Source organism: Eptesicus fuscus, chromosome 4 (genome assembly GCF_027574615.1).
Source record: "Eptesicus fuscus isolate TK198812 chromosome 4, DD_ASM_mEF_20220401, whole genome shotgun sequence".
In the NCBI taxonomy this organism is placed as follows: Eukaryota; Metazoa; Chordata; class Mammalia; order Chiroptera; family Vespertilionidae; genus Eptesicus; species Eptesicus fuscus.
In genome coordinates this window covers 7,822,722-7,847,478 of record NC_072476.1, presented here as the reverse complement: position 1 = coordinate 7,847,478, position 24,757 = coordinate 7,822,722, and the positions used below count along the sequence as shown (strand labels likewise).

Below are 24,757 nucleotides of genomic sequence, written 5' to 3'. Positions count from 1 at the left end.
CGCCAAAGGAGCCTCCCACGTGCTGAGGGCGGGGTGCATGCCCCGGCAGCTGGGGTCCTGAGGAATCCGCAGAGATGCTGCCAGTGCAGGCCCCATCTCTCAGCAGGGCATCTCTCCCACCTGGAGCCCAAGGCCAAGCTGCTACCAGGACCGTCTGGCTCAGGAGTAGGACTTTGGGGCCACGTCTGTCAGTGTGACTTCGGTTAGGGTTCTCCGGCCCCCGCTTCCTCGCCACAGTACACGTGGGGGTAGTCTCTAGCAACTATCTCCAGATGTCAGGGTATTCTCTACCCCTCCTCCCCTGCCCCCACCTTCGCATTAAGCTCCCCCGCGACACAGCCTTGAGACAAGGGTTTAAATGCCCAGAAGTGTACGTTTTATTTGTCGACGCTGTATGGCGCTAAGGCACAGTGTGTTTGCTCCCAAGAATTTGAGAGGAATGGAGAAGCAAGTGTTCTTCGGGGCCAGGACCCCTGGCCGCCTTTTTGGCTGGCGGCTGGGCCTCGGACCCTAGCCCCAGGAGACCCAAGGCTGTGCTGAAGAGGTTGATGGGAGTGGAGCCGTCAGTGATGAGGGTCGATTTCAGGCCCAGGCTCTGAAGCAGCTTTACCTGGAGGGAGCAGGAGGGTGAGAAGACAGTCAGACCCCGGCCCCTTCTCTAGGGCGGCCTGCCAGCCACTCATCTGACACTGCAGCTGCCACCCAAGCCGTCCTCAGGCTCAGTCAGGGACCGGTGAGGGCATCAGCGGGCCCGGGGGCTCCTCGCCCTCATCCTCGGGTCACAGAAGGCCAGAAAGCTCGGTCCCTCCCTGCAGCTGCCCCAGGAGCTCGCCATTCCACCCTGCACTTGCCAGACCCTTCTGGTCCTTAAACGCAGCACGTTTCATTCTCTTTGTGTCTTTGCACTGGACCCTCTCCTGGGAAGCTCTTGTCAACTCTGCATAGGGCTCAAGGACCCCCTCTTCAAGTGACCTTCCTTAGACCAACTAATCTGAAATGTCACCTCCCCTTTCGCTGTATCACCCCACTTGACTTTCTTTGAAGCACTTGTCCCACGGATGCCCCAGCTGTTTATTGTGCCCCCAGAAGCTCCAGTCCACTGCTGAGTCCAGTGCATGCCCAATATGACCCCATGCTCCAATGACACAGGTCAGGACCTGGGTTACAGGGACAGCCCCACCACTCCCTCCCCTCACCCCTCTACCCTCAACATCTCTCTAGATGTTATATTGGCCTCCCCGGCTCTGCCTTCTTGGTTCCCAGTATGGCCCCAAGACACACACACATGCCCCTCCCCCCACTCTCACCTGCATCTCTGGCCCTGCAATGGCAAGGTCCCTGATGGTGCTGGGGCCCAGGGCCTCCGTCATCTGCTTGAACTTCTTCACCTCCACCTCAGCCAGCTGCTGGGCCTTGCTCACCTCCAGCTCCAGCTGGGACCGGGTATAGGCCAGTTCTAGTTCTCGTACTTTCTTTACCCGCTGGAGCTCAGCCTCCTGAAAGGGGAAAACCCAGCATTCTTTCAATTATGTGGGGCCCCAGGAACAGTCCAGCAAGCCTGAGGGAACTGAGGTGGAAGTGATGGGATTGTAAACTTATAGTCAATTAAGTGTGAATCCTGATGATGCCACCTTTTAGATAGTGACCCATGGGAGGCCCTTAATCCCAGCCTCAGTCCCCTCATCTGTAAATGCAATAACACCTACCTTCATGGGCTTTCCAACATTAAATAAGATCATGCATGTAAAACATATGCAATACCTGGAACAAAACTGTCCAATGTGTGAGCACATATCACACGTAAGATAAGTATAATAATCATCTGTGTCTTCCAGGCAGGTAGGAAGTGAGTTGATAGAGGACAAAGGACTTTATAAACCACAAATATGTGAACAGAGCTGTATATAGGGCACTTGGTATCCCACTCGGCTTCAGGGACAGCAGGGATTGGGCGTCTTCCAGACCCCAAGGCCACACCCCTCCAGGGGCATCTCCCCCACTCACCGTCTCAATGGCCAAGGCCTCTGCTTTCAGCTTGGCCTGCAGCACAGAGCCCTGTCCCTCGATGCGTGCCGCCTCTGCACGGGACTCAGCTTCCGCCTTGGCAGTCCCAGTGCTCTCCACGGCAGTGCTGGAGACACCCCCCCGTCAGCGAGACCCAGGAGAGAGCCCTGCCCTTCCCTGCCCTGCCCCGCCCTCCTCCAGCTTTGACTTGTGCTGCAGCCACTTTCACAAACACACCCCTGGCTCCCCCCACCAGCTGCTCTGTCAGAACCCTCAGCAGGCCATCTTTTCTTTTAGTTCTTTTTTTCCTTTTATTATTATTATTATTATTATTATTATTAATTTATTTATTTATTTATTTTAGAGAGAGAGGGAAACATCAACGCATTGTTCCACTTGTTTATGCAGCCATTGGTTGATTCTTGTATGTGCCATGACTGGAGCTCGAACCTGCAATCTTGGCGAATAGGGACGATGCTCTAACTAACTGAGCTCCCCAGCCAGGACTTCCTTTAGTTATTGACCCACCTCAGAGCCTCCAGCTCCAAGAGGTCCCTGCGAGCTTTCTCGGCTTCTGATTGGTCCAAGATCTTCTGGCGCTCAAGCCGGCCACGGGCTTCTTGTTCTAGTCTCTGAGCCTCATGCCTGGATGGGAGAGAACAGAGAAGATGCTGGTGTGGGGCAGAGCTGGAACAGGAGCTCCAAGGGCACGGACCACTGGTCTACATGGGACAGAACCTGGCCCAGGGGAGGCACCCAACGTGAAACGAAGAACGGTGCGCGCACTGCACGCCTGGCCCGATTCTGGGCTCACGGGAATGCGGTCATGACCAAGGCCTCTGCTTTCATACAACTCGCCTTCCAGCGGGGAAAGAAACAAGCAAAGGAGGATGATTCCAGACAATGACCAGTTCCCTGAAAGTGAGGACACAATAGCGACTTGGCAAAGAGGGCGCTGCTTAGTTAGGGTAGAGAGCAATGGGCTCTCCAGGGAGGTGACCTTGGGGCTGAGGCCCGAGGAGGAGCCTGTCCTGCAACTCCCAAGGGGCGAACACTGGGCACAGGGAGCAGCCAGTGCAGAAGGCCTTCAGCCCAACTGTGCATTTGAAGAGCAGAAAGGAGCTGGTGTTGTGATGCCAACAGCAATCAAGGCTCAACTACAATAAGACTGTGCACACAGCCCACACAGAGGTGCACCTAGAGTGCCCAGATCAGGGGACTGGGGAGGCTGAGCCACTGGGCCCTGCAGGACACCTACTACACAAGGCCACTCTACCAATTCCAGGAGACATAGCAGCTCTGCCCAATACATAGATACAAACACAGGGAAGCAGCCAAATTGCGGAGACAAAGAAACATTGTCACAAATAAAAGAACAGGAGAAATTTCCAGAAAAAGAACTAAGTGAAATGGAAGCAAGCAAAGTACTAGACACAGAGTTCAAAACAATGGTTATAAGGATGCTCAAGGATCTTAATGAGAGCTTCAAGGGACTTAGTGAGACTTTCAAAGACATGAAAAAGGACCAGTCAGAAATTAAGTATATACTAATTAAATGATTTACAGGGATTCAACAGTAGAGGATTCTAAGAATCAAATCAATGATTTGGAATCCAAGGAAGCAAAAAACACCCCATCAGAAGAGCAAGAAAAAAAAGAATCCAAAAATATGAAGATAGTGTAAGGAGCCTCTGGGACAACTTCATGTGTACCAACATTTGCATTATGGGGGTGCCAGAAAGTGGGGGGGAGCAAGATATTGAAAACCTATGAAGAAATAATGACAGAAAACTTCCCCCACCTGGTGAAAGAAATAGACTTACAAGTTCAGGAAGTGCAGAGAGCTCCAAACAAGAGGAATCCAAAGAGGCCCACACCAAGGCACATCATAATTAAAATGCCAAGAGCAAAAGACAAAGAGAGAATCTTAAGAGCAGCAAGAGAAAAGCAGTTACCTACCTACAAGGGAGCAAGTACCCATATGACTGTCAGCTGATTTCTTAACATAAACTATGCAGGCCAGAAGGAAGTGGCAAGAAATATTCAAAGTGATGGAAAGCAAGGACCTACAACCAAGATTACTCTACCCAGCAAAGCTATCATTCAGAATGGAAGGTCAGATAAAGAGCTTCACAGACAAGAAAAAGCTAAAGGAGTTCATTACCACCAAACTAGTATTACATGAAATGTTGAAGGGTATTCTTTAAGAAGAGGAAGAGGAGATAGAAAATATGAACAATAAAATGACAATACATATCAACAATCAAATCTAAAAATCAAAATAAACAAGGAATCTAATGAACAAAATAACCTGATGAATAAAATAGAACCAGAGACATGGAAACATGCAACAGACTGATGAATCTCAGAGGGAAGCAGGGAGGGGGTGGGGAGAGTATTAACCAAAGACCTTATATGCATATATGCATTACCTATGGACACAGACAATCAGGTGGTGAAGGCCTGGGGTGGGGCAGGAACCGGCAATGGTGGGGGGGGCGGGGAAATATCTGTAATACTCTCAACAATAAGGGAACCGGCAATGGCGGGGGGGAGATATCTGTAATACTCTCAACAATAAAAAATTTTTAAAAACTACAACTAACAAAAACAAAACAAAGAAAGGAGCTGGTGGGCCTGGATCCTGGGGAGAAGGCTGGAAGGCGAGGTGGGGGAGGCAGGGCTGCACTCCAGAGTGCCTGCAAGAGCGCAGAAATGAGTTTGGTTCTAGCACAAGCAAGGTGAGAAGCCACGGGAGGAGGGTGACATCTAGTCACACTTTAAGTGGACCATACTGTCTTACCCATAGGACAACAGCAGACTGACCATCAGGGGATGCCATTATGCAGGGCCCAGCAGGGGGCTGGAGATGGAGGCCCTGGAGAGGTCTGGCCATGGGAGGCACTGTGGGCGGCTGCCCTCACTCACTTGGCAGCTGCCTCCTGGGAGTTGGTGGTAATCTCGATGGCCAGCTGGACGCTGCGCTGCAGGGCGTCCCGGGTCCTCTGGTCCACAGGCTCCACTGACTGCACATCCACGCTGCTGACCACCAGTCCATTTTGGGGGAAGATGGCCCGTTCCCGGGGCTGGAGCAGAGCCTCAGCATCGGTCCCCTTGGCTTCCAGAGTCTCAAAGCCAAAGACGGCGGTGCGGATGATGCGGGCCGAGTTCTTATGGAAGTCATCGAAGGTGACCGAGGCCACGGCCCCCCGCACCCGGGATGCTATGGCCTTGCAGGCGTCACCCACAAAGTCAGGCACGGAGAAGAGCTTAGCTGCCTCCTGGGGGTCCTTCCGGTCACTCAGCTCAAAGTGCCTGTGAGCAAAGAGGCCCAGAACAGGGAAGCATTTTTCCTCCAGGAAACAACTCTCCCACCTTCAAATGCGACTGACACCACCCTCCATGGCTGGGCAGGGTCATTCAGGAGAGAATGCTGATCAGTGTCCACCATGTGCCAGGTGAAGTCCTAAGAACCTTGCGCGTGTTCCCATCTCATTCTCTCAGTCACTATGAGGTGCGAAGGAGCATTATCCCCACTTACAGATGAGAACACAGAAGGCCACAGAGGTTAAGTGGCAGGCCCGAGTCATACAATATATGGCAAGCCAGAAAGTCGAACCCAGTTAGTGTGGCTCCCAGGATCTGTGCTCTGAGCTGTCATGCTCTCGCACCCCTACGATATCAGCGCCTCATCTGCCTCTGTCAGGGTCCCGGCCACTCAGCCGAGAGGTAAAGAACACCTCCTTAGCCCTAGCTGGTTTGGCTCAGTGGATAGAGCGTGGGCCTGCGGACTGAAGGGTCCCGGGTTCGATTCCGGTCAAGGGCACATGCCTGAGTTGCGGGCTCGGTCCCCAGTGGGGGGTGTGCAGGAGGCAGCTGTTCGATGATTCTCTATCATCATTGATGTTTCTATCTCTCTCTCTCCCTTTCCCTTCCTCTCTGAAATCAATAAAAAATATATATATATTTTAAAAAGAACACCTCCTTGGGAGTTGAGCATTGCTTCTAGGTGTGGCTTATCTTCTCTCTCTCTAGCAGCTGCCATTTGATGCCTAACTATGGACAGCAAGCATGTCAAACTCAAAGGCTAACACCAAATAAATGAGGCATGTGGCCCCTGAGTTTGACATGCTTGATGTACAGGGCATTGTTCTGATGCTCATTGCATCCTTTCATCAGCCTGTGACATTTTATTTATTTTTGTTCATCCTCATCTGATGATATTTTTTCCATTGATTATAGAGACAGTAGAAGGGAGGGAGGGAGGGAGGGAGAAGGGAGAGAGAGAAGCATCAATATGAGAGAGACTAATCGATCGGTTGCCTCCTCCATGCACCCCAACGGGGGCGGGGAATCAATTGCACCCAGGGAATCTAACCCGTGACCCTTCGGCGTGTGGACTGATGCTCTAACCGCTGAGGACTGATGGCCTGTGAAATTGATGTCATGTGTCATCCTCATTTGACAGATGGGGAAACTGAGGAAAGTGTCAAGTCACTGGCTCAGATCCGCAGCTAGCAGATGGCAGGCCTGGGAGGCAGCCCAGGCAGTGGCCCCTGAGCCTGTACTCTTGACCTTCTGCCCACACCGCCTGGTCCTGCCGGTTGTGTCTGATAGACCTGCTGAAAGCCTTGCAGTCTAGGGCTCAATCCATGCTGGGAGTGTCCTCCAATCAGGTGCCCAAACTCCTGCTCCAGGAGGGGAGCCCACACCTTCCCCGTCATTCCACCCGGGCATCGGACTGGGTTTGCGGGAACCCCTGGGTGTCCCTCTTGACCATGGCATAGGGTCAGGCGCTCCGCCCTCATTCTCAGCCCAGCACTGGGCGGAGGCATCTCTCGTTCTCGGGGTTCTGCTGGGGCACCCCCACCCCGCCCCGCCCCTTACCAGTTGTACGCCAGCTGCAGCTGCAGCCGGGCATGGTCTGCGGTCTCGATGGTGATGACATCCGTGAAGAAGTCAGGCCCGAGCAGCAGGCAGAGCGCACGGCGGGCGTGGGGACGCTTGGGCCGCCCGGCCGAGAGGGACAACACTGTGAACTGCTCCTCGGGACCCAGCGACACCAGCTCCGGCCCAAACACCACGCTGCCGAGGGCGCGGGGGTCAGACCCACGCAGAGCCTCCCGCCCCCGCCCCCCCCCCGCAGCCCCCCGCGGCCCTCACCGAGCTCTCTTCTCTCTGTAGTCGTACACCTGCACCGCCGCGTTGTGCGGGACGCGGTAGCTGACCACGCGCGTCTTGTTCCGGGGAGCGGAGGGCGGCAGCGTCTGGGCCACCTCCTTACCTCTGTCGGCCAGAGGGTCCTGCCCCTTGTTCAGCAGCTCCTCCACCCCCGGGGGCAGCTCCTTCTCCCACAGGACCTCGTCCTCCGTCAGCATGTAGGTGCTCCCGATCACCGCGCGCACCTGAGGACAAGGCGGGGCGTTGCCGGGAGGTGCAGGGGAGAGACCCGCCCGCAGCCCGAAGCCTGAAGCAGAGCTGGCCTGGGGCAGTGGCCCCTCCGGTTACACCGTCTCTGGGATGAGGCTGCGTTCACATCCGCCATCTGCGGGCTCCGTCACTCTGTCTCTGGGGACGCCCCTTCACTCCCAGCCTCAGTTCCTCATCCCTCAATGGACCCCACGTGGCTGCCTCACAGGGCTGGGAATGAATGACATCTCACATGTCTAATGCTGAGGACTTGGCACATAGGAAGTGCTTGATATTATTTCTTCTGGAATTTTCCTTCATGGGCAGCTTGGCCGTGTCCTAAGGACTGATGTAATCCTAGGAACCAGGTGGCACACACTAACACTGCCTGGATTCTGAGCTCTACTTGTAGCTTGGACTCTTAGAGAGGTCAGAGATGTGGTCCTAGGTCAAACCAAGGTCAAGGTTTCAGCTGAGGGTCAAAGAGGAAGGACTCTATCAGGATACGGGCCTGGGGGAGGAGGCCGGTTCTTCCCGTTCCTCTGCCCACCCCAGTCAGACCTTGACGCCAGGGCCAGATCTGCAGTGGGAACAGAGTCCCCATCCCGAAACCTGGCTCACCTTCTCCCTGGGGCTGTCTACAATGTGAGGTTAGATGTTTAAGACAAAGGGAAGGCAAAGGCACATGCGCCACAGAACGCCTCACACCTGCCAGCCAGGGGCTCAGCTGCTACCAATGCTACCGACGGCCCCTGACCTGCACCAGGCACCTCCCCCCTCGGCCCAGAGCAGCGACCGTGTCCAGCCCTCGGCTGTTACCTTTCCCGTCTTGACGTCCTGCACGTAGATGCCCTCGTTCTCGTCCAGGGGGATGGCCTGGCGCTCTTCCACCACCTCCACCTTGGCAGACGGCACGTACTCCAGGGGCCCACGGATGAGCCAGTGGTCGCCAGCCTTGTGTGAGACCTTCTCCTCACCTTCCCCCTCCTCCAGGGGCTGCAGGGCCCTCAGCAGCAGCCCCTGCTGCTCCGACAGCACGTACACGTCCTGGATACCTCGCTCCAGCTTCTCTCCCGGTTGGAGGAAAAAAGACTTCTCTCCCTAGTGGGGAGACATGGGGTCAGGAGCAGGCACCCCCAGGCTGGCGGGAGCCTCTGATGGCACCTCTGCCAGCCCCTGGGCTCATGTTGAGGACAGGATACCCCAGAGCACTTTCCCCACCCCCAGGTCATGTACAGTGAAGTGTTAGCTGGCCCCTGAGGCTCTCTGCAATGCCTGCAGATCTCAGCTGGTCAAACCTGCCCAGAAGATTCTGCAAATTGTCAGGACCTGAATCCTCTCAAGCTCAACAGGTAAGAATTAACGTATTGCTACTCCTCGTTTCTCCTGTTTTGTTTTCTTGGGATGGTGTAGTCTGGGTATTGGCAAACTCTGGTCTTTGGGCCAAGTCTGGCCCACTGCCTTTTTAAAAAATATACAGGAGTGGGCAAAAGTAGGCTTACAGTTGTGAGTACACGAAAATTTATTCTTATATTTATTAACACTTTGCACTCGCTTGCTTTTTTCTCGATTCCTTTATTCTAATGCTAACCGTGTCGAGTCACACTCGACATCCGAGTGCAAAAGGTTAATTATTGTATTATTAACCTATTTTGCCCACCCCTGTATAAACTACATGCTGTAAAATTTACCCACTTCAAGTCTATAATTTCGTTGTTTTAGTATATCCACAGAGTTGTCCGATCACAACCACAATCTACTTCCAGAACGTTTTCATCACCCTGAAAAGAAACGCTGTACCCGAGATCAGTTACTGCCCCACCCACCCCACCAACCTATTTCCTGTCTCTATGGATTTACCTATTCTGGACATTTCATAAAAATGGAGTCATACAATATGTGGTCTTTTATGCCTGGCTTCTTTTGCTTGGCATGATGTTTAAGTTTATCCATGTTGTGGCATGCTGATCATCAGTACGTGAACTTTAGTTCATGTTCATTTCCTTTTATAGCTGAACTAGAGGCCTGGTGCATGGATTTGTGCACCAGGGGGGTCCCTCGGCCTGGCCTGTGGGGATGGGGCTGAAACCAGCAATCCAACATCCCCCGAGGGGTCCTGGATTGCGAAACCTTTCCCACTATCCCCCCTCCTCCCTCCCCTCAGATTCATCAGTCCATTCCATGTTTCCATGCCTGTGCATTGAGCGTCTGCCCCCTGGTGGTCAGTGCACATTATAGCTATGGGTCAAACAGTCACTTAGGCTTTTATATATATACCCTAGTGGCCAGGCGCACGAAATTCATGCACATTAAAAGGGAATTGATTAGAGGAAATATTTTAATATTGCTATTTGCCCTTTCTCTATAATAGAAGTGTCCAGCTGGCCCCACCCCCATTGGGTGACAACAAGACCCGGCTGTCCCCACCGCCATCAAGCCCTGCCAAGCGGGGGACGCAGCCTCACGTCCTGGCACCGGGGCAGGGGGGCATGGCCTCAGGTCCCTGGTCAGGCCCAGTGCCACGCAGCCTCAGGTCCCTGCTGTGATGGCATGATGGCATGATGACCATTTGCATATTAGCCTTTTATTATGATGATACTAGAGACCTGATGCACAAAATTTGTGCAAGAGTAAGCCTTCCTTCTCCCAGCTGCCAGCACCAGCTTCCCTCTGGCACCTAGGACCCAGGCTTTCCTCTAGCCACTGGCAGGCACTGGGGACCTGGGCTTCCCTCACAGCCCTGGCTTCATCCGGAAGGATATCTGGTATAATTAGCATATTACACTTTCATTATTATAGACAGACAGATGATATTCCATTGTATGGATATACCACAATTTTATAGTTTCATCAACTAATAGACATTAGGTAGTTTCTACTTTTTTCTGCCTGTTTTTGCAAATAAAACGTTACAGGCACACAGTGGCACTCGTCCACCAACAAGCGCTCTGTGCTGCTTTCACAGAACAGCAGAGCAGATAGTTGCAACAGAAATCATACTGATCATTCACAAAGCCCAAAACATCGACAATCTGGCCTTTACAGAAAAAGTTTGCCGACCCCTGTTAATCCCTTGTGTAGTTCAGAGAGGGGATGACGTAAGGGCTGGGGAGGAGGGTAAACCAAGAGTTGTTTGTTTGTTTTACACAGAATGACGTTTCCAGGAATATGAAATACGGAGTTTCCTGGTCGGTCTGCAGCGCGGGGCAGGGCCAGGGCCAGAGCAGTGCTCCCAGAGAGGCAGTGTGACTTGAGGTCGGGGCTGCCCGGGAGATCAGTGGGTGCGTGTCTCGGAGCTAGAACCTAGTGCACCAAGGCACAGAGGGAGCCACAAGTGGGCATTTCCAGAATATGGACCTGGTGCAGGAGACAAGGGAGAGAGGTCCGAGCCCCTCCTGCCGTTGAAGGACGTTCCCTCTCCGGGGGACGTGGGGGCACCTACCTTGACCACAAGCTTTTGCCCCAGCTGGTTCTTGCCATCCTGTCCAACCGGGTCGAGAATCACACAGTAGTTGCGGGGGCCCAAGGTGGTGATTGGCACAACCCCCAGCACCTCCTCGTAGACGTCGGGCACATGGGCCTCCGTGTCCTGCACCGTCACCAGCCACTCCTCCCCCGTGCGGCGGGGCACTCCCCTCAAGTCGCGGAAGTTCTGCAGAGCCCGGAGGTGCAGCGCTGTCTGCAGAGCAAGAGGGGGTGTTGGAGTGAACCCACCTCCGACCTCCTCAGGGGCCTGGGAGCCCCGGGGGCCACCAAATGCTCCCGGGTCTCAGTGCCAGTTCCTACCACCCAGGAGGACCCCTGAACCCTTCCAGGTGACCCGGGACGCTCCTCAGGTGACCTGACCTCTGAAGTTTTCCCTCTAGTGGCCCTAGCAACACTGCTTCTCTTCTGCGCTCATGTTACCGACGCCATCTCCGCCGCCCTGAGCACGCCCTGCCCGGGGGCCCCCTAACCCGCATCCACAGAGCACAGACCTTTTCTGTGAGGATCACGGCGTCCACCAAGTCCAGAACCTCCTCGAACACTGCCGGGAGGTACGCACCCACGGAGCGGACCAGCCATTCCTCTCCTGGCCAGGGGTGGAGCAGTAAGGGTCAAAGGTCACCCAAGCTTGCTCCGGGCTGCCCCTGGCCATAAACCCAGGCAAGTAACCTAATTTTTGCGTCTTGGTTTTGTTAGATGGAAAATTGGAATAGTAGTGACTTGAGGTTGTTTGGGGACCAAATAAGTTACTATTTGCAAAGCATTTTGAGTCACACCTGGCATTGTACAATGTAAGGCATTGTACATACATCACATTTGTCACATACAAGTGCCAACTGCATGCGATCACCCGCTTTGCTGACCCAGAAACAGACAAGGCCACTGCCCCCGGCGCATGCTAAAGGGGGTGGGGAGGGGAAGGCTGTCAGCATGACGGTGATCACAGGGTCGGGGCATCGCCTGCGCGAAGGCGGGTGGGGAAGCAGCGGTGGGAGCCCCCAACGGCTTCTAAGAGATTCCAGGGAAGCACTTCCTCCCAGGCTGGAGCCACTTGTGAGTGGCTTTCCCCACCGTCCCCCAGTTCCCCTGCAGTTGAGAAAGTCAGAGCCACGGCCTGCCCACCCCCTCAGCGTCCTTCACACCTCACCTGTCACCCTCTCCTTGCCGTCCCGGTCCCGGCACTCTTTGCGGGCCCTCAGCCGCAGAGCCTGGTTCTGCCTGACGACGGTGGCCTGAATGATTTCTACGACCTCCACCTCCTTCTGGGGGATGTATGTGCCTTGAGGGGAAGATGCGGCAGAGGTGAAGGTCAGAGGTGAAGGTCAGAAGATATCAGGGCTATGATGGGAAGGCAGGCCCAGTGGAAAGAACTTACCGGGTCCTTCAAAGAGCCACTCATCTCCGGCGACTACCTTGTCTCCATTTTCATCCTCAAAATCCAGCAGCGCCTTCAGATGGAGCGCCGTGTTGGGCAGAACCACCTGCAGCGGGGTGATGTCCTAACAGGGGAAGGAGGGGGGTCATGGGGCATTCAGTGCTGTGACCCCAGAAGTCAAACCTGATACCTTGGAGGTCAGAATCCACGCATCAATCTTTACACAAGCCCCCAAATAAGAGCCGGAATGAAACACTCAAGATGGGGGTAGTCCCAAAGCCATCCGGTCGGAAGGACTAAGACAGAGTTGACAGAGCAAGAGGATGCCACTGCTGATGAGCCAAGGACACACACTCCTCGGCGGGGGGAGGGGTGCTCAATCGTCGTTTTGAACTAGAAATGCAGGCAGGAAACTGGGCAGAGGGCTTGATGGGAGATGTGGGGAAATACCTGGAAAGCTGCATAAATTCCTCTCTCATGGCCCAGTGTGCACTGGGGCCCTCTGGGAAGAACCAGGAGGTGGGAAGGTATAAACTGCTATAACGGGCACATTTACAGCACGTGGCTTTGTTTTCAAGGTCGCCCCAAGGGCACAAGAGAGCCACTGTGCGCCGGTCGTCACATCTCCTTCCATCAGGAAGGGGACCGGCCAACAAGCAGCCAAACCGTTTTAGAGGTTTGTGAAGTGTTTCCACGAGGAGGACCTCACTGGATCTTTGGTCTGAGGGAGGCGGGAAGGTGAGGAAAGCGGCTCAGAGGCTACGGAACAGGATCGAGGTCACAGGATGAGGAAGGAACAGAATCAGGACTTGAACCTCTTTGGTGAAGTCCACCTGCTGCTCCTGACTCCAGCTGAGGGCACAGAAGGTCAAGTACCTCTGCGGTGCCCACTGGCCACACACTGCGGGGGGGGGGGGGGGGGGGAGGCACAGCCGGAGGCTCACTGCGCTGCCGAGCTCTCCCCCGTTCACCTCACGTGCATGGCGCTCAGCGGCCGTGGGGGGGCAGCGCACCCCCCAGCATCACGGCTTTACGTTCCACAGGTGACAGGGCATGGACACAGCCCATCCTCTCAAGCAGACTGAGGACAGTGTCGAGGGAGAGAGGGTCAGACGTTCAGACGAAGGAGAAGTTGTGGCCTGTGAACTGGGACCCAAAGGAAGAGCGGGCCTTTGGTAAAGGTGTGGGGGGAGGAGGAGCTGGGCATTGTGGGAAGAGCCCGTAGTCCAGTATGCTTTCCACCTCCCACATCTCTCCTTTAAAAAAAAAACTTTTTAAATTGATTTTCAAAGAGGAAGGGAAAGATAGAAACATCAATGATGAGAGAGAATCATCGATCGGCTGCCTCCTGCAGGCCCCCTACTGGGGATGGAGCCTACAACCCAGGCATGTGCCCTTGACTGGAGTCGAACCCGGGACCCTTCAGTTGGCAGGCTGACGCTCTACCCACTGAGCCAAACCGGCAAGGGCCCCTCATCTAGTCTTTCACCACTTCCTCTCTGTCCCATCGAAAATCCCGTCTACCTTCATCTATCCCTGCCATCGCCCTCACCTAAGCTGTCAACATCTCTGGCCTGGATGATGGCAACACCTTCCTAATTGGTCTCCTGGATGACACCTTTGTCTCTTTCCAGTTTGTCCCTCAAGCCTTTGCAGGCAGGCTCCCAGCCTGGGTGACTGGGTCCCCGGCAGTATCACCAAGTAAGATTGGGAATACGGGAACACTTTCCCTGACCCCCACAGTCCAGTATGGGATGGCTGTGGGACATCAGGAGAGAGCTCCTGCAGGCAGTGATGGGCCTCTGAGCCCAGGTACAGGGCGGGTGGCTTCAATACAGACCACGAAAGCCTGGAAGGGACACAGGAGGGTCAGGACAGAAGCTGAAGGCAGAGCGGGCACGGAGGAGGGGACCCCTCTAAGAAGATGGGGGAAAAAACATCGGCCGAGCAAACAGTAAAGTCCTGCTTTAATAAGGGAGCAGACCAACAATGGATGGGGTTGACAGGGCCTGCGAGACACAGGACTGTCCACTGGGCCTGCAGCTTGGCGTCTTGGGGTGTTGTTAAGGGAGCACAGTGGAGGTGGGGGTAGGGGCTTGTGAGGGAATAGGAGAAAGAACATCAAGTGCAAGTTGTCATCAAAAGAGGAAGTAGAAAAGGAAAAGCAGTAAAACCGCTAGACGTTAGACCCACAGGGCTATTCATAAAAGTGCGTACAAATGTAGTGGGCATACACTAGGACCCAGCAATTTATTATTATTATTATTATTTTTAGTTTCTACTCTTTAAAAAAAAAAGGACTAGCGTAGCCAGTGTGGCTCAGTGGTTGAGCGCCAACTCATGAACCAGGAGGTCACAGTTTGATTCCTGGTCAGGGCACATGCCCAGGTTGTGGGCTCAATCCCCAGTAGGGGGCAGGCGGTCAATGATTCCCTCTCATCACTGATATTTCTATCTCTCTCTCTCTCTCTTCTCCCTTCCTCTCTCTGAAGTCAATAAAAAAAAAATATATATATATATATATATATATATATATATATATATATATGTATTTAAACTAGCATGCACAAGGACATGCAGACAAGGATATTTATTGCAGCACTGTTTTCCCTTATAAACTGGAAGCATCCTAAATGACACCCAGTAGGGAACCAGCTGAACCTCTGTACGTCATAAGGAATTACATACAACAACTAAACAGGATATGATTTGTGTACCAAGATGCAGAAGTTCATTCAAAAGATCCTGGCAGATGACAGTGTGATAGCAGAGTCCTGCTGCAAGCAGGTGCTACTGCGTCTTTTGATGCCCGTGAATGTGAGGGCGCAGACAGCTCTGCAGGTGCACACCCTGCGTGGGAGGCAGTAGATGGCGCTGGCGAGTGGAGAGCCGATGGTGGTGGTGGAAGTCAGGGAGGGCCTCGCGGCCTGTGAATGCGTTCCTCGGAATGGAAAGCTTACACAAAGACGCCTGTGCGGCCAGAAAAGGGTGGAGAGGCGGGTGTATCATGGGCCAAGAGAAAGGCATCAGTAGTGAGGAAGTAAGAAGGGGAGAGAAGTTCCAGGTGGGGAACGAAGTTTTAGGAGATAGAAGGACGAGTCATTCTGGGTCCAGCTGATGGAGAGGAACCTCCTGGAGGCTCCAACAGGTCAACAGACCCTGGCCGGTGTGGCTCAGCGATTGGAGCATCAGTCTGTGTGCCAGAGGTCGTGGGTTCGAGGGCATGTACCTGGGTTGCGGGTTCGATCCCTGGCCTGGTCAGGGCACATGCAGGAGGCAACCAATCAATGTGTCTCTCACATTGATGTTTCTCTCTCTTTCTCTCCACCCTCCCCCCCTCCCTCCCTCTCTAAAAAAAAAAAAAATCAATGGAGAGAATATCCTCAGGTGAGGATTAACAAAAACAAAAACAGCCCTAGCTGGTTTGGCTCAGTTGATAGAGTGTCAGCCTGAGGACTGAAGGGTTCCGGGTTCAATTCTGGTCAGGGCACATACCCCGGTTGCAGGCTCGATCCCTGGTGTGGGGTGTGCAGGAGGCAGCTGATCAATGATTCTCTCTTATCATTGATGTTTCTATCTCTCTCTCCCTCTCCCTTCCTCTCTGAAATCAATAAAAAAATATATATTTTTTTTTAAAAAGCAGATAAGGGTAGGCATAAAAGGAAGGGGACAGAGATCTAAATCCTGCCAGATGGCCTCAGTTTTTTTTTGTGTTTTTATTTTTTTAGAGAGAGAGAGAGAGGGAGGGAGAGAGGAAGAGAGGGGGAGAGAGAGAGAGAGAAACATCCATGATAAGAGAGACTCATGGATCGGCTGCATCCTGCACGCCACGCCCCCCGCTGGGGATCGAGCCCGCAACCCGGGCATGTGCCCTTGACTGGAACTGAACCCAGGACCCTTCAGTCCACAGGCTGATGCTCTATCCACTGAGCCACACCAGCTAGGGCTGGCCTCAGTTTTTAACTAAGTAGGTGAGAAGTTGTTCAACGTGAGAGGACGGGGCACTAGAAGAGTGGAGAAGGACAAACTTCAGCAGCATGCAGAGGAACATGGAGAGGAGGCTGAAAGCTGGTTGGGACGGAGAGTGATGAGCAGGGCTTGGGCTGGAATGAACCACTGGCCCTGCTTCCGATACTGCTGTGGCGGTGGCGCTGTCCACAAGGCTGGCGAGCCCGTCCCGAGTGTGAGTACAGAAAGGGCAGGTGTAACCCTGATCCAGGACCTGGCTCTGCCGCAGGCCCAGTGCGCGGTGTTAAAGTGATGAGGTTCTGTTGGGGTAGGAAAGCAAGGCCCGGAAGAGCGTCTGGGACAGAAGATGGGATCGAAAGCCTTGAGGGGACATGGCAACAGAAGAGGGCTAGGAAAGGAGGCTGATGGTAGGAAGGAGGCTGGGGTTTAGTTTAACTTCGGGGGGGAGGGGGGCAGGTGGGAGAATCACCAAGTCCACCCTGCACACGGCCCTGGCGGGGCTGACGCAGAGCAGAAGAGGCAGCGTCAGAGCCGAGGTCAGGAAAGCCAAGTTGTTGACCGGCTCCGAGGAGGACTGGAGGGTGGGGGAAGGGAGGCCCAAGCCAGGGGCCACCCTCGGTGCAAACTGGGAAAGGAAGTGGCGCAGGCAGAGGCCAGGCCTGACCAAGAGTGGAAAGAAGCATCGCGGGGGCGCTGGGCGGAGGGAGGGCCCGGCTCTCCCGCACTGGAGCACGAGGTGTGAGAGCAGGAGCTGCTGTGGGTGGAAAGCAGAGGTGAAAGAGGCAGGGGTGCGGGAAGCTCTCTCTCCACCCTAGGGAGCTTTTAATTCTGGCCCCCACCCCCACCCCCGCTCCCCCCCAGCCGGGATTTAGTTGGTCTGAGGCAGGCCCTAGATATGGGTGATTTTCAACTTCCGACCATTTCTGACTTAAATAAAGACGATTCTGATGCAAAGTCTACCCCTAACGCTTCACTCAGAGTCCTCAAAGGGAACATTCTATTATTCTGCGTCACTTTCCATCTCTACACACACACTCTGCAAAGCATTTACATCTCAGCGGACAGGGTGTCTTGGGGCTCCCTGGGTCACTCTCCGAGGCTTCCAGGACCAGGAAGCGCTGCTTAGCAGAGGAACCCAGAGTGAAACGGCATAAAAGGGCAAGGAGGCGAAGGCAGCCGGCGATGGAGTGGAGGCGGGACGCCCGCAGGCTCAGGCCCAGGGCCTGTGCCACGAGGAGGAGGGCCTGGCCGCCAGGGCAGAACCCCAGCGCCATCCCGTGGGAAAACCACAGCGCCTGAACCTGGGCCCCATCTTGTCCGCCATGGCGTCACTGCCCACCAGTGTCTGGCACTGTTTGAATGAATAAAATGCTTCCTCTTGGCACAAGCCATTCAGTGCCAGATTGGCCGGGAGTTCCCAGCAGGCTCTGGAGCCTGGTTGGTTAGGTGGGGAGATGGGCTGACAGCTCTCAAAAGGGGCAGGTCTGTTGTGGGCATGTGCGGAGGAAGGGGGCATTTGGGGAAGGTCAGTGGAGGGGCAATGAATCGATTCTACCCCTAGTGAAAGCCAGGAGATGTCTCCCCATCCCCTCCACGGTCCAATTTGTTTTCCCTCCTGAAGGCAGTGTGGGAGCAGGACAGGGAGAGAGGGTCTAGGGGAGGGAGGCAGATACCTTTTCCAGAACCTCCCCTGGGTACAGGGGGAAAGGGTCCTGGGCCAGCCGGATCTCCAGGTCAGCGTGGCGGAGCCGCACTTGCCCCGTGACGTCGAACAGCACTGAGCCCTGGGCATCCCGGGACACCGGGTTGGCCACTGTGCAGTAGTGGCGTGGGGGGACGGTCACCATGCCCCTGGGGGTGAACAGGACCCTGTTGGAAGGTGAGAAGTGGTGTGAGGAGAGAGAAAGCTTCCTGTGACCCAAGTGAGGGCCCGTCCTCAGACGAGGGGGATGATCATGCCAGCTAGACTAACAGGCCGCCTCAGCCCCAGGTCCCCCACAGCCCAGCCCTCACACCAACCTCTCATTGTCCTGCCGGATGTAAGTCTTTGGCCCAACCTCCACACGGGACACATTGCTGTTCTGGTCCAGCACATGGATGTAGTGGTAAGGGGGAATGCGGATGATGGACTCTTCAGTTGCCATGGTAACTCCTGTGCCCAGGGCAGCATATAGAGTGACAGACGCGTGGGGAGAAGACACAAGATGAAGACAGACATGAGCCTGAAGACTGGCTGGAAATGGGGGAAGGACCATCCTCCTCCAACTCAGATTCTTCTACCTTTCGCTGTGCCCGTGCCCAGCTCTTCCTTTTTCTTCCCACCCTGCGCAGCACAGCTCATCCAGATTCCACCCCTGCCAGGACTGCCCAACAGTTACCCACAGAAGCCCAGGGCTCTCGCTGACCCTTTCCCTCCTTCCCATCAGCTTTACGGCCTGAGCTGCCTGCACTTTCCCAATCTCCAGCCCCCACGGTGGAGGAGCTGGGAGTGCAGGTCAGTCTCTGGGGGTGCTGTGGCTCCCCCAGGGGCCGGCAGCCTTTATTTCAGGGGATCCTGAGGACTCCAGCAGTATTCAACTGACAGCCCGCAGCCCAAGAATATTTGCATAATCTTTGCTCCTCCAGCCCCACCCTGTGCTTTAAGCAGTCCTGAGATCCTTGATGAACGGATGCTTCTGTAGAATCAGCTGGATCAGAAGTAGCGCAAATTACTCCAGTTCTTTCCTCCCCTTTCCCTCTGCTGTGTTGCCACCCTCAACTCCCTGAATCCTGGGCGGCTCCGTCCAGTGACTGGCCCGTTCAGGAAGTCACACCTCCCACCTAAACCCTACCGCTGCCCCCAGCATGCCTTGGACTTCTGACGGCAGGTACCTTTGGGTCCCACAAAGGGAACCAAGTTTACTAAGCAACTCAAAGCCTTGTCTCCTGAGACTTCGGTCAGACATTTAAAAAGCCACCTGCTCCACCATTCATCCAGCTTCCAAGCTGAGTGAGAAATGGGCAGCAAGGAGGGAGAATTGGCACAGGAATAAGAGGCAGGAGCCACAACACTATAGAATCAAGGCCAGGAGACCCAAGAGTTTTACTTGATCTATATAATCTGTAAAATTTCAACTTTGGGGTTTAGAAATTGAGTTTTCACAAGCCCCCAATGCCTGCTTTTCTTGAAGCATTAGGAGATAGACCCTACATTCCAGCAAGCAGAATCGGTTAGAGCCAAGGAGCAGCTGTGCGCTTTAGGTGGGACACACGTTTTCCTGCTTGCCACAGTCCCCACCACTCCCTGCTGCCTTCCGCCTGGCCCCTCATGCCACCTGCCCGCTCCTGTTCAAAGTGCTGTAACTCAGCAGCATCCAACAGGACTTTCTACAATGATGGAAATAGTCTACGTCTGTGCTCTCTTTGGCTGACCACATTGGAAATATGGCTCGTGTAACTGAGGAAGTTGTTAAATATATATGTATTGATTTCAGAGAGGAAGGGAGAGAGAGATAGAAACATCAATGAGAGAATCAGATTGGCTGCCTCCTGCACACCCCACACTGGGGATTGAGCCCGCAACCCGGGCATGTGCCCTGGCCGGGAATGGAACCGTGACCTCCTGGTTCATAGGTCAACGCTCAGCTACTGAGCCACACCAGCCGGGCAGTAAGTTTTATACTTTAATTAACATAGCCAAGTATGAAGGTACCAAATAGGATGCAAAAAATTGAGGGCTGGTGTTTTGGTTGGTTTTTTTTTTGGGGGGGGGGGGGCGGGGGATAGCCAAGTACATACATCTGAAACTAATACAAAATAATATTGAATATAAACTGTAACTGAAAAAAACAATATCCAAGTGTGGCTGGTTGATCCCATATTAGAGAGTAGCTCTCAGTAGCCGAGTCCCAGATAGGGACGAGTCCTCTGAGCCACACAGCACATTATGGGGTGCTATTGCGAGGAGACTCTCTATGGAGTGGCTCCCTTACGGTTCGATGGTTAGCGCTGCAGATTCAGACTGCCTGGGCTTCCTGACAATCCTGAGCTGCTGCTTTCATGCCTTGTTTCCTTAATCCCTTGCTTCATTTTAAAGGGGGCTACAGTTTTGATGTTTTCCTGGTACACTTTTCACATCAGAGGGATGTTATTCTACTCATTCTTTTATCTTGCAACTTTGTATGGAATCTGACCTTGATACTTTTCTGTCGTTCCTTTTTTATATGAATTCCCCTTAACTTGTAGGAGAGCGGCTTTCCTGAAGCCAGAGCTCCCTCTTCTGTTGATGTCGGGTAGTGTTTGAAAATACTAGGGCTGGCGTTCTGCTTTTGGGGTTCTGTTCCCCTCCTCACTCTTTCCTTTCCCCCTTTTGCCCCATGCTGCTCAGCTGTGCTTCAGTCCCTGAAATTGCTCCCTGTCGTGGGGCTCCACATGTGCCCCGGGGGCTGGAACTGCCTGGATCTTCGTTCTCCCCTTTACTGGATCGGTGATCTGAGACAAGTCCCTTGTCTTCCCTATACCCGTTCCCCGACCAATAAAGTGGGAATGGACAGGGCATTTACCCAAGTGATGAGGGCCGAGTTCATCATAACGCGCTTGGATCAGAGCCTGGCCCTGCAGAAGCACCGTGTCTACGAGACAGGGAACGGCCTGAGGCCCCTTTCCTATGCATTTAGAGCATGTGACCCAACACCAGACACCATCTCACCGGCACCTCAACCTCAGCCCCCCGTTTCTGGTCAGGAATGTGGCGGGTCTTGTGTCATGCCAGCTGTGGGGCTAGAACTGCAAAGAAAGGGGCATCTGGCAGCCAAGCGCAGCCTTTTCTAGCTGCCCCTGTGCTGGCCAGGAAGGCAGATGGGGGAGAGGAAGAGCTAGGGCTGCAGGCGGAGGTATGGACAGGCTCCACGAGGCCCCCTAGGGAAGATTTGAACTCTGGGTTATGCAAGGCTGGGAAGCAGGCTCTGGAAATGGTCTCCAATGGCTCGTTGTTGGATGATCCCAATCCCCACCCGCTATGGCCGAGGCCTCTCCACCATCTGTCACCCCAGCTGGGCTCACTCAGTGGGGCCGAGAGCCTGGCCCAGCTCAGTGACTCAGCTGAGAGTCATCCTTTCAACTGATCAAACAAACTGGGCTCCTGCCTTGTTCTGAAGCCAAGCCCTTGCCAACTACCCTTGTTTCAGTACCAGGACCTTTCTTAACCTCCCTGCCAAGTTTACCCAAGAACAGACTTTGCCTTTTCACTCGCCCCACAGGAGTGAGCTTCAATATAGGGTCTCTCAGGGGATCCAGCGAACCCATTCGACTCAGGCAGAATGTTTGTGACAAGTTTCAGATTTAGACTTTAGTGGTTTACCAGATGGCATGTGCAGTTAAGAGCATTTTACTTTCAATAGATCAGGGCCCTCAAAAGACAATGGGCCCGGTTGGCGTGGCTCAGGTGAGCATCGACCTATGAACCAAGTCATGGTTTGGTTCCCAGTCAGGGCACATGCCCGGGTTGTGTGTTCGATCCTCAGTGTGGGGTGTGCAGGAGGCAGCTGATCAATGATTCTCTCTCATCATTGATGTTTCTCTCTCTCTCCCTGTCTCCCTTCCTCTCTAATATATATATATTTTTTTTAAATATAATGGTTAAGGAGTCTGTTGACCTTTGAAAGGCCCTGCCCTGACTTGGGTTTGGCCCTAACTCCCCAAATCCATCCAGACCTCCCTTTAGTGCCTGCTTCTGAGATCTGCCCTAGGCTACTCTCGGGGCACATGTCCGGGTTTGCCTGATCACATGTCCCCATGTGTCATGAGGCTCCTGTAAGAACCAGTCAGTTTTCACCCAAAGTCTGAGACCAGCAGCTCCCTGCTGCACCACACCCTCCCCCCACTCACACAGAGGCAGGGGGAATGGGTGGATGAGCAGAGACAACACAGCCTGTGAGGAGGAGGAGCTGGGTTCATCCTCTAGTTAAGAGACACCTTTCACCTGTGTCTTGGCTGAAGGGTAAACTTATGCTACAGCAAAATGTAATTAATGAGCGAGGAGTCACTCCATATCAGAGATCTTCAGGGTCAACTGTGAGTGGCTGACAGTGAATCTTAAACAACAGGTGCCCAAGTGAGCAGCCACGCTGGTGTGCAGTGAGCAGCACAGCCTCACCTGGAAGCTTGAAATGCAGAATCTTGGGCCCCACCCAAGAGCTGCTGAATTAGCCGGCACCTTAACTAAACCCCAATGATTTGGGCTCACATTAAAGAATGAGCAGAACAAAGATGAGCTCAGATTACAGACTGCCGTTCAAAGGCGGGGAATTTCATTTCTCCTCCTCCAGCCCCCTCACCCCGAGAGCCAAGTAGCCCCTAGCCAACACAAGCCCCCTAATCCTAAGTCCTGGGCTCTTGGTCCAGCAGGCCTGCAGCTGGAGGTGAGGTCGTGGCTCAGCCTCGCCGCCATCACCTCTATCAAGCTTAGGTTTAGACAACTGCATGTGAAGTGCAGCCCAAACAGGCGCTCTCTTCCCAGTGTCCTTCACAGATTTTCAACGTTCTAGCATCCAGCCTTTGTTGGAGAATGAGTCACACTCGGGGCACTGCTAAGGCTGTTCTCCCAGACCGCGTCCTGGCTTAGGGAATTACCTCTCGCTTTAGGGGACTACAGTGGGAATTCTGGAGCATTTGTCTCACATAAATCATTTAGCAGCAGAACTTTGGAGACTTTTCTTCCTAGGAAAATCTTTCTGAGCTCCAGCCCAGCTAGGCCACTTTGTGGGAGGAGCAGCTCAGGGTGCCTCTTGTCCTACCTCCATCGCCCTCCCCATGCTGCCAACGAGTGCCAATCATTGAAGGCAAGGGTCGCCTAGATTAGGAGTGACCCAGGAACCGGGCTTCAGAACCCCTGGTCCAGGTCAATGTTTTCTAAACTTGTCGTCGTAGGACTCAGCTGCGAGTGCTCCCAGGTCTCACCCCAGACCCAATGGACAGAGGTTTCCAGGAGACTCTGAAACTTGTGCCATCTGTGAGTACCCCTGAATAACAGCTCGCATTATTTCTTATTAAGAACTTAATCTGTGTCAGGCATGGCGTTAAGTACCTTTAATTAACTCCTTTACTCCTCACAACAACCTGGAAGTTAAGGAACTTGCTGAGGATCACAGAATGATCCAAGGCCGAGGCCCGAGTTCCACCCCAGGTGCCTGCCCTGCAGAGCCCCCGAACCAGGAGGCAGCTTGGCTTCTCAGGCACCAATGTCAATAAGACCTAGAACAAGGACTTGGGAGGGGCTGGGTACTCTCCAGGGAATAGTGCCAAAGGCAGTTCAAAGGTGAGCATTTTCTGCCACCTGAGAGGGCAGCACCCAACAAGGAGGCCCGAGTTATTCCAGCGGCTGCCCCGCCCAGGAAGCACCACTCCAGGGCTGGGTGCCCTGTGTGCCCAGGGGAGAAACAGGCAGGCGTTCCCAGGGAGTCAGCGGGCACCCCTCCCGACAGCCAACCTTCCCCCCATAAGCCAAGGGTCCACCTAGGCAGGAAGGAAAACACAGGAGACATCTGCCTCAACTCCCATTCCCGCCCCTCCATGCTTCACTCGTGAGACCTACGGTCCCCAGAGCTTCCCATTTTCCACTTCCCCTCACACCCAGAGAAAGCCTTGCTCACCCAACGCCACACCTTCTGGGATGAAGCCTGCCTTGAGATTGCTCTAATGGCGTCTCAAGTGATCGCAAAGCCCACAGTTGGCACAGCCCTGAGTGGGACGGTATGAAAACCTCAATACTTGGCAAAATTGAGGGATCTCAATGGGAACAAATCACATTCCAAGAACTCTGGGGACAGGCCAGAGCCCAGGCCCCAGGGGGAGAGGCCAACGAGTACAGCAGGGCCCAATCTAATTCTGAGGGTGTGAATGGACCCCTTAGGCTTCCTCTGGCCTTACTGCTGATGTGGGAGCTTGAAGTTAGGGAGGCCTGAGATTTTGGAGGTGAGGGGTGTTGGCAAGGTGACCCATTGATCTATTTTTACTTCAAAAGACAGAAAAAACTCCAACAGGAAAAGCAAAATCTCTAGAGGCCAACCCTCTGCCCACCTTCTCCCTCTCTGCTTCGGAAGGGTCTTACCCACCCTAACAGAAGGCACTAAAAGACAGGACAGGGCCGGAAAGAGCCCTGAGGGACACAGGCCCTACACTGGCTCGGGTTGGGGCCAGGACTCAGTACTCACATCCAGAAGTGTGGCTGACTGCAATGACTCCTCAAGACTGGGGGAAACCCAGGAACCCAGCCCCAGGGATCACTTCCCGGTAGCGCGGGGCAGGGAGGGCAGGGCAGGCTCCGGGGTGGGGCTTAGGCATTTAAAGGGCCCTTGCAGCTGCTGCTCCTTTCCTCCTCTGGGCGGCGTTCACTGCAGCTGCAGGCACTGTAGCTCATTTAACATTCAGGAATTTCCTCCGCCGCAGAACCAGCTGGCCTCACTGGAAAGAGACTGGGAAAGGTCAGAGGATGACGACAGGTGTGGATGGACTTCACCTCTAACTTCCCAACCTGGG

General features: G+C 54.0%; 1 protein-coding gene across 2 annotated transcripts; it reads right to left on the bottom strand.

Moving 5' to 3' along the window:
- Positions 1–359: 359 nt before the first annotated feature.
- MVP (major vault protein) lies at positions 360–24,513 on the bottom strand. Of its 2 annotated transcripts, XM_054714499.1 has the most exons (15): positions 24,433–24,513; positions 18,263–18,395; positions 17,917–18,112; positions 12,275–12,398; positions 12,047–12,178; positions 11,391–11,485; positions 10,856–11,092; positions 8,233–8,514; positions 7,168–7,409; positions 6,892–7,089; positions 4,933–5,319; positions 2,533–2,649; positions 2,005–2,131; positions 1,308–1,496; positions 360–610 (listed from the first exon to the last, which is right to left on the bottom strand). In XM_054714499.1, the coding sequence occupies exons 2-15, from the start codon at positions 18,385–18,387 to the stop codon at positions 401–403; spliced, it is 2,661 nt and encodes an 886-aa protein (XP_054570474.1). In that variant the 5' UTR covers positions 18,388–18,395; positions 24,433–24,513; the 3' UTR covers positions 360–400. The 2 variants fall into 2 exon arrangements, with proteins under 2 accessions (XP_054570474.1, XP_008151059.2); XM_008152837.3 differs by lacking the exon at positions 24,433–24,513 and having other exon boundaries at positions 18,263–18,413.
- Positions 24,514–24,757: the final 244 nt, after the last annotated feature.

What these genes read in the sequence shown, in the direction of transcription:
- MVP (XM_054714499.1), bottom strand. Translation starts at nt 18,387, where the DNA reads ATGGCAACTGAAGAGTCCATCATCCGCATTCCCCCTTACCACTACATC. An exon ending in CAGGGGAGGTTCTGGAAAAG is followed by an intron (nt 12,399 to 17,916) that starts GTATCTGCCTCC and finishes TTCCCCTGTTAG; the next exon opens with GACATCACCCCGCTGCAGGT. An exon ending in TCCCAGGAGGCAGCTGCCAA is followed by an intron (nt 2,650 to 4,932) that starts GTGAGTGAGGGC and finishes TCTCCCATCCAG; the next exon opens with GCATGAGGCTCAGAGACTAG.